This window comes from Microtus pennsylvanicus, chromosome 7 (genome assembly GCF_037038515.1).
Source record: "Microtus pennsylvanicus isolate mMicPen1 chromosome 7, mMicPen1.hap1, whole genome shotgun sequence".
NCBI lineage: Eukaryota > Metazoa > Chordata > Mammalia > Rodentia > Cricetidae > Microtus > Microtus pennsylvanicus.
Window position 1 is genome coordinate 95,357,585 of NC_134585.1, and position 9,292 is coordinate 95,366,876.

Sequence of the window (9,292 nt, forward strand, 5' to 3'; positions counted from 1 at the left end):
AACACACTGCCTATTTATGTTCTAATTACATTTTCCTTAAATAACCAATACCAAAACCTGGACAAACATAGTGAAATAGTTGATTTTCCCTTGAACAATTACAATCAGATGTATCATTATACACACACCTATTTTTATTCCAAGAGGCACATGACTGATTTTGTCAAAATAAAGTCAGCTTTATTTCCAAAAAGAAATCACTAAATATTTATACATTATTTATATAAATTATGTGATGACCTTCAGCAAATAAAGGGGACCTATAAAATGTTACGGCTTGCATTGTAGATTTTAATTGCGAAATTTCTTCTTTTTCCGGAACTTCTTTCCTGCTGCATTTGCTGCTTTTTCAGCCATGATTTCTGAATACTTCCTTCGGTTAAATCTGAAAAGAAAAAACAAACTTTATCTCTAATGCACAATAATTTAAGAGGTATATCAAGTATGAGCAGTTAATATAGCCTTAGGGAGGCACTAACTCTCACAACGCTCTGCGCATTGTGTAAATTGTCTTGTGTAAATCACATTGCTACCAAATGTCAGGAGGCTGAGGACAGCAATGGTCTCTGCCCTCAGGTGTGTGTGTGTGTGTTTTAAGGTTTTGAGATGGTGTCTTGCAGTGGCTGGCCTTGAACTTCCTAAGCATCCTAGGCTGATCACGAACTCACAACCTTCCTTTCTCAGTTTCCTATGCATTGGACTTACAGATGTACACTGAACTTCTCAACCAGTTTGTATTTACCAGGTGGTGTTGGATCTGGGTATAAATGTGGCATAAAACCACAAAAAAGACAAAGCAGAATAATTTCTACTTAATGAAAGCAGTATTAACGACTTTTTAGAAGCTCAAAGCCAGGTGTACAGGCACACTTGGGAGGCAAAGGCAGGTGATTTCTGATCCAGAACAGCCACAACTACACAGTGAGAGACCCTGTCTTAACTGCCTCCCACCCCCCCATAGGAAAAAAAAAACACCTTGGAAAACAAAGAGTTATGACTTTCAAAGTCTGCTCTCCAGATCAGAGGTCTGCTAGGTAAGAAGTATTTTCACAGGAACACTAAGGCATTAATTATCCCACCCACCTCATTCTCATGAGGCTACATGTGCAGTTTAAAGGATACAGGACATATGGTTTGGCAGAAATAGATGAGAATCTAACTTTAACTATTCCAGACACTAAATTATTTTTGCTTTGTTATTCTCATAAAAACAGTCACCAAAATGTAATCTGAAAACCTATAAACTTACCTGTATTTTAAAAAGGCACACATAAAGTAAACTGTTATTACCTTCTGAACTCAGAATCAGCCAGCAGTTCTTCCACAATAGTCTTTTTCCTTTGTTTCTTGGGAATTCTTGAATGGTAGAAGTCAGCTGGATTATCAGCGATGGTTCCAACCTAAGAAAATTGAGAAATAATGTAGCATGTGGATGTTAAGTCGCTTCATATGTCACTGTAGGTCTAAAGGTTTTCTGTGAAAGGATCAGACAGCACAAGCCCCCATCACGCATGTCTTCGTCATGTAGACCACCCAGGAGCCAGTACACTGGTGCTACGATGGCATTTCCCATCAGAGCACGGTAGGTCCAGTACTTCAGTGCTCAACAGTGAATTCATGATGAATAGCACAATGTAATATAAATTGTGCTTTTTAATTCAATAACGTACATATAAATCCTATATGCCTATTTTAGAGGTTAGCATAAACACTGCCAACCTAGAACCTGGTTAGTAAAGGTTCTCCATTTATTCTCAACTGACTGACGTTTACAGGACTACTATGTGCAGGCACTGTGCTTAGGTGATGGGAAAACAAGGCCTGAGACCGTCTAGTCCATGCCAGTAAGGAACCACAATCTTAAGGCAGAAACTAAAAATCATTACAGTGCAAACAATACACACAGACAAAAGACTATACTCTGGAGACCTAGTGACCAGTTTTACCGAAGGAGGTAAGAATGACAAAGACAGTACTTTAGCTTGGCTCTCTACAGGTAGAGTCAAGTCGGAGAACAGTGAAAGCTGGTTCATGTTCTGAGAAGGCTGAGCTTAAGAGGGCTCAATAACGTAGGGGTGGCAAGCTAGTTTGTGTGCAGAGTAGCTAGTGTTATAGTCTGTGATTTCCTTACATATTTGTTTTCATGTTATACTTGAGAAACTTGAGTAATTCCTGGTGACCTTTGGGTAGTCTGTATCACTTCCTTTGGACCTTCTTACTCTGCATCCACACTAGCTACATGGGGCCAGAGGGAAAGAGACTGGGAAACGTATAAGGAGCCACATGAGCAGAAAGGGCTGAAGAGTGGAAAGATGACCAAATTGCTCACTCATTGGGAGACACGGAAAAGCAACTTTTGAATGACTTTTACCATCTGTCTGGGGAAAAGGAAAGGAACGGAACACAGAATTTCCTTCTTGTCTACATGCTGCATGAACTCTTGCACTTAGGTTAGTACTAGCAATACATCCAGATACAAAAATTGGGTGAGTTTAAGAGAACTACCCTTGATCCCAGCTACCATTTTAACCCTGTCCCTTTTGAGGACCCATTATAGAACGGTGGCTGGCTGAGCTGCGTTGGCTTCATGATAAAGCCTAAGCAGACGCGACCACCGGCCTGCTGTGCATATGTAAGCTCTCGTTTACTTTGCTGTGCTGTTCCCACACAACATAACCAGTACTCTGTCTGTATACCTGGAAGTACTTAGGGAAGCCATCTCTGTCATTTTTCTTGTAAAACCTTTTTGGGTCCATGCTTGCTCTCATCTTCAGCGCTTTGAGATCATTTTTTAGTTCATCTGTCAGTTCTGGAGCTTTCATGCCAAACCAACCATCACCGGCTGTCTTCTGTCGCTCTTTCTGAAATACAAGTTTTAAAAATAAAAACCACATTTGATGGCCCTTAGTATCTAAGAACTCTGGTCCTTTCTATAATAGATGAATACATAGCCAGAGCTTAACTGCACGATCACAGCATTACACACCCTGGAAACAGAGGGGCAAAGCACGCATGAGCAATCCAAACAGTGAGTCCTACTTACCCTGCGCTGTTTCTGAATCTGATGCTTCGATTCACTATATGGTGGCACACAATAGTTTTTTTCAAAGTCAGGTGTAATGACAGATTTCTGCAGAAGCTAAGAAAATACAAAACTATTTTTTATCTTTCTTTCCCATTTAAACGTTTAAAATTTAGGCTTTTAAATTTTGTGTAGGCAAATCTACTACTATATTTCTGAATGTTTTTTGCACTTTAAAGAGGTACTTGTTGCCAAACCTCCTGGCCTTGCTCTTGCTCCCTGGAACCCACAGGGTAGGGACACACAGCTACAGCAGATTGTCCTCTAATCTTCCTCTGTATACCACAGCATAAATGTGTCTACACATACATGCACACAAAACAAAAAAATAAATGTTTAAAAAAAATACAGCAAGAAAATAGGACCCTAAGTCCTTAAATGGTGAGTGCAAATAATAATAATACACTGATCATAAATTATTATTTCAAGTATCCTCCCCCTCTCCCTCTCTTTCTCTTTTGTTTTGTTTTTTCAAGACAGGGTTTCTCTGTAGCTTTTGGAGCCTGTCCTGAAACTAGCTCTTGTAGACCAGGCTAGCCTCAAACTCACAGAGATCCGCCTGCCTCTGCCTCCTGAGTGCTGGGATTAAAGGCGTGCGCCACCACCGCCCAGCTCAAGTATCCTCTCTTACAGATAAAACTTCTTCCATAAAAAAACAACTATTTTAACAAGATGGAAAAAGAGCACAACAGACAATAAAGTTTGACATTTCATAAGCTTACCTCGTTTTTCTTTTTCTCCTTGATCTGTGTTAGGGTTTTCTTTTGAGGCTGCAGTTTGTCTACATTGAAATTAATATACAAGCCACCCAACTGCTTGATATTTAGTCCAGGGTCTATGCTGCTACTCGTCAACTTCAGACTGAAAGAGAAAGTATCACTTAAAAGATCAAGTAAGACAAAATGGGAATGAGAATGCATGGTAAAATCACACATGTACACAGAGTTCCTTATTTACAGTGCAGTTCCTGAAACACTCAATAAACGTGTATCTCATACATTCACTCAGAATAAAGTCAAGAATGAATAATAAATCAACACCATTAGAGAAGATGCCCAGATTTTCTAAGAGGATTAAGCAAATAACATGTACACAGATTTCATAAAGAACTCGAAGAAAAGCCGTTCAGTTGACTTCACACACGGGAGGACACAGCTCAGAAAGACACAGTGTCTCTACGAAGAAAGACTAGCTCTGACTCTAAAATTAACAGAAATTAATTCCCAATTCTAGATTCTTTCCTAGGCAGACCAAGTGTGGTACAGGACTATAATCTCAGCCTTCAAAGGACTGAGACAGGAGGATTGCACATTCTGGTCTACAGTAAGCTACAGAGAGATCATGGGTGAAAGAAAATCGACTCCCTTGCTGGATGAGTTAATGGCAGTTTCTAACTACATCTCAGGTGGCAATGAGCACCAAGCCTGGAGAAGCAGAAAAAAAAGACGGCATACTCCAGACCCGCCCCTTCCACATCTGGTCTCGGCTCCTATCCTATTTTTAAAGTGAGAATTTTTACCTTATATAACCAAGAGTCCTTTTTATAAGCCAGTTTCTTCTCTGATCATTCCCATAAACCATGTAGTATAGTTCAAAGTACACAAGCCTCCCCTGAAAAGTGGAGTCTTCCTATTACAGTGTCTTGACAGTGGTTCTTATCATGAATGCATATTGAGTTTAATGTGGGAAGGAGTATGTTTTTTTAAAAACAAACAAAAAGAGCCAAGCAAACAAATTAACCAGGCATGGTGTTGCACACCCTAAGGTCCCTTAAAACAAGAGGCTATCACCACGATTCTTGATGGCCTCCCACGAACTAGATGTTAAGACTCTACTGCTGGTGGTGACACAAACCACTAACCCAGCACCTGGGAGGCAGAGGCAGGCAAATCTCTGTGAGTTCGAGGCCAGTCTGGTCTACAGAGCTAGTTCCAGGACAGCCAGGCACACAAAGAAACCCTATCTTGAAAAATCAAAAGACCCTACTGCTGTAAGATCTCACAGGCTTTGGCTATAGGACACAGAAATCAATCTGAAACTGAACTGGAATCCTGTTGGCTAACTTCTATAGTGTTGGAAGACCATACAGGTTGGGGGAAGTTATCAATGGTCTGACCCAGCTGGGGACTGTACTGCTGACTTGCCAGAAAAGCTATGCCTGCCTACTGGAGCACTGTTAAAGGGGTAACCAACCACTTCTAACTGAATTTGAGGCCCACTTACAGGAATTTATACTTGGTTCTGTACACCTCATCAAAAAGAAGCCTGTGATTGGTCACAGGCGCTAGTGAGAAAGCTACTACTTTTTTTTCTAGACATGCTTAATTCATTAAAAAAAAAACCTTCTAAATATCTAGGTTTATGTTCAGGTATGGTGAGATGCATTTATTTATTTATTTATTGTAGTGGGTAGCAGTTACTACTAAGATTTGGAACTGTTCAAAGTGCTAAGAATCTCAAGGTGCTCATTTCTACATGGGACATCTATACCTCCCCTTCCAAAGCTCAGGGAACACTGCAGAAGAGGGGCATGGAGCATCAACATGGAATACTGTTCTCTGGGTATGACATGGTAGTTGCACCAGGAACTGATAGCAACTCTTGATCACCTATGGAACACGACTGGACCAGTCAACACTCTGAATGGAGGGTCCAGGAACTCATGATGCCCCACCTCTCCCTGAGGACCTCTAGGCAGTAATGATTACAGGCGGAGGAAGAGGCATTTTTTTCAATGGTACAGCACTAGTAAGCTTCCCACAATCCTTTAAAGAACCCCTCACCTATACTATTAATTATAAGCAATTAAACTCATTGGGTCACCTATGTCCCCAAAAGTCACTAAAGCAGAAAGAGACTAGCTGGGAAAAGGGGTATCAGTGGGAATGAAAGGGGGATGAAGAGTACAAGGGGTAAATTACACTTCAAAACTCACTGTATACACACAAGAATGAAAACATCATAATGAAACATTATATATAATATATACTAATAAAAATTATCTTGGGGGTTGGGTATAGCTCAGAGGCAAAGGGCTGCGGCCACAGGTTTAATCCTCAGCATGCCCTTGCCTATTTACTTTTAAAGGCAGTACTTACAGCTTTGACTTTGTGTTATTTAATAAATCTTCCTCATCACTAGACTCATCTTTATTTTCATCGCTGTCTGATGATCCTTCGCTATTTTCACCTTCTTCTTCCTCCTCCTCTTCTTCCTCAACAGCAACTTCACTCGGGGCCTTGTCTTCCAGGTAAAATTGTTTGTCAGCACTCAACCCTGGAGTTCTATCAATTACAAAGAGGGAACTACCACATGCGGTGTCTTCCAAGTCTTCGCTTGAAGACTCCTTCTGGCCACTGTTTCCAACGGAACACACAGAGTCCTTCTCGTTCTCGCTGTTTTCAGACTGCTGGCTTTCATCACTGCTAAGAAATAACAGAACAGAACTACCTACATCCTGCGACACGCTGAGTTCAGACCTGCAGGGTCTGGTATCAGATTCAAGACCCACGTCACTTTGGCTGTCCTTGTTCTCGCAGTCACCTGCACTTGTGGACTTGTCGTTACCATCCCCGTGATCACTGGATTGGGCCATGTCACTCATTTTTAGGCTGCCCACTCTGCCTTCATTCAGTCTCGCTACTTTCACAACTGCAAACTTGTGCTCTAATGATTTCATTAGAGTCTCACGTTGGGGACTTGAAGGCTGTGGTGTGGCTTTATTGCTTGGGGTGCTTGAATGATTCTGAGAAACTGACTGCCGAACGCTGGTGTCTTGAACTTCAGAAAGAGTCAACTGGGAATGCTTCTCAGTAATTTCTTTGTCTTCCATTATTTTGGCGTCCTCTTCATCCAGACTCTTAGCATTCTCCTTCCTAATTTCTGTAAGAGATGCAACACTGGCTTTTTCTTTTTGTATATGCAAACGTTGGTGATTTTGTGGTGTTAGCTTTTTTTCTGAATCTCTGGGGATGGAATCATCAGTCTCATTATTAGAGAAATTTGGCCTATCAATCTGAGAATGTGTTCTCGCTGGCAACTGAGAGGCCTGTCTAGTGTCCGAGTCCTCTGAGTTCACAGAGGTACCCATGCTTTGCTTTTTATTTCCTGGTATAAGCTCAGCACCTTCCTTCTCAGCTTGGGCCTGTAATTTCCTCTGCGTGCTCCTGGCTGTTGTCCTGGGTGCGATCCCAGATGATGAAATGCCTGAGCATGACGACTCAGCATCAGAAATGGCTTCTGCCTGTGACTGTGGGCTTGAATCTCGCTGAGATTTAGCCTTATTTCTTCTGCTGCTTCTTTCTGTGGAAGGCACAACCATGGAAACTCCTGAAACGTGAGATTCTGCTTCAGAAACCACTCCTTCATCGAGAGATTCATGCTGAGGGGTTATTTTCTGCCTTTTCTTAACACTGGACTTTGGCGTGGGTGCACTTATGACCTGCCTCTTCCTAGTTATTCTTATAATGGGCTCCTCGACCTCAAACACAGAAGTAACCCCCGAAGCATGAGACTCTGCTTCAGAGACCTCTGTATCAGTAGCCGGCTCTGTTATCTCTCCTGGGGGGCCCGGACTTCGACTTTTCCTCTTTCTGGAGAGGACTGAACTTTGTTTCTCAGCTGTCTCTGAATCAGCAATACTTCTGTCATGTTTCTTGCTTTCTGGATGCGTCTTGATTCCTTGAGGAGTAGAACCCTGCAAACCAAAAACAAACACAGTATAATTCAGATACGGCAGGGACAAGAGCAGACAAATGTAGCAGGACCTCAAAAGGCAATACTTAATAAGGCACGAAACAAAGCTAAACTCATGATGAAATCATTTTTTCCTTTACTTGCCTCATCCTAGACTTCAGAAAGCAAAACTGAAGAGAATTTTCTCCACTCTGAGGGGGAAAAGAACCCAAATCACTTATAGAGGCCCAGGGGGCAGGGGAGTTAAGTACTAATTGCACAGATATAGTGTATATACACTTAGGAGTGTATAAGGGAATTCTGTTTGCCTGGGTTTTTATGTACAGGAAAGACTGCGTTACATCCTTTACCACACGATCTAAAGAGTGTGGCAGCAGGAGACAGCCAGAGGCCCTCAGAGACGCCACAGCCGCCCTGAAATACCAGAGGAGTTGGTGCGGGGCCACTGCCAGTCTCCCCACGTGAAAAAGATGCTCCCTCCCATCCCCAATGAGGCACGGGAGCGGGGGCAGGAATTAATCTTCCCAGGTATTGTCTCAACAGGAAGCTTAAGAGGACTCAGGTGCGCGCAAGGCAAGCAACCCACACGCTCGTAAGTGCCTTGAAAGACCCCGAGGCGCAACCCGGTTCCAGGCTGGCACAGCGCAGCGTTTTGCGCACAAGGCTCGTGCCACCCTCACCCTCCTCCGCCCCGCCGAGACTCCTCGCTCTCCTCCACCCGGCAGAGCCCCTCCTGCCCAGCGGTGAGGAGACCCGGGGAACATGGGGTCCTCACCTTGTGGTGGGAGCTTCCTGACGCGACTGGGAGCCAAGTCCGACACCGCCCAGACCTGGTGACTACCATGCTTCCGACTCTGTATTCCCGGCAGCCAGCGCGGCTTCCTCGGCTCCGACGCTTCGGAAGTGCGTCAGACCCAAGGGTCTCGCTTACGCGTCCCCGCGGAAACTGCGGCTCGGGAGAATGGTTCCTATCGGTCTCCCGTGCCGTTCCTGTCTAGATCGCCGCCGCCGGCCTCTGGTTCCGCGCGTCCTCCACCATGCTCTCCGCGGCGGTAGAGGCTTGCGTTTTACACAAAATAGGAAGTTGCATTCTTTACCCTGCTTTCCATCGGTCATTGTAAGATCTTTGGCATGAGTCTCGACTGAAGCCAAAGGGAGACTTCATTTAGTACTTTTAGAAAACACTTAGCATTTGTGAAGTTAAATAGAAATGAGACTTCGAGATTTGATTGGGATATAAGGATGTGTGTCAAGTGAACCCTGGATCTCGGAGAATAATTAGAAAGCTCGGGATTAGCTAAGATGTCTCCGGATTTGAAGTAATCCTTTAAAAAAAAAAAGAAAAGAAAAAAAGAGAGATAAAACTTTTTTCCCCCCCAACGGAAAGAAGAGACTGACTGCCCCAGATCGAAAGGGTTTTAGTTTAGTTTGTTTGTTTCTTTGTTTGTTTTGCAAGGTCTCTCCACACAGCCCTGGCTGTCCTGAAAGTCACTATGTAGACCAGGCTGATCTCGA

At 43.2% G+C, this 9,292-nt stretch overlaps 1 protein-coding gene across 1 annotated transcript; it reads right to left on the bottom strand.

Moving 5' to 3' along the window:
• Positions 1 to 114: 114 nt before the first annotated feature.
• On the bottom strand, positions 115 to 8,761 carry Dnttip2 (deoxynucleotidyltransferase terminal interacting protein 2). Its single transcript, XM_075981475.1, has 7 exons — positions 8,553 to 8,761; positions 6,181 to 7,778; positions 3,805 to 3,943; positions 3,044 to 3,139; positions 2,697 to 2,861; positions 1,291 to 1,400; positions 115 to 385 (listed from the first exon to the last, which is right to left on the bottom strand). The coding sequence occupies exons 1-7, from the start codon at positions 8,619 to 8,621 to the stop codon at positions 292 to 294; spliced, it is 2,271 nt and encodes a 756-aa protein (XP_075837590.1). The 5' UTR covers positions 8,622 to 8,761; the 3' UTR covers positions 115 to 291.
• Between the last annotated feature and the right edge of the window lie 531 nt (positions 8,762 to 9,292).

What these genes read in the sequence shown, in the direction of transcription:
- Dnttip2 (XM_075981475.1), bottom strand. Translation starts at nt 8,621, where the DNA reads ATGGTAGTCACCAGGTCTGGGCGGTGTCGGACTTGGCTCCCAGTCGCG. An exon ending in CAGGAAGCTCCCACCACAAG is followed by an intron (nt 7,779 to 8,552) that starts GTGAGGACCCCA and finishes TTTGGTTTGCAG; the next exon opens with GGTTCTACTCCTCAAGGAAT. An exon ending in GCTGATTCTGAGTTCAGAAG is followed by an intron (nt 386 to 1,290) that starts GTAATAACAGTT and finishes TTTTCTTTTCAG; the next exon opens with ATTTAACCGAAGGAAGTATT.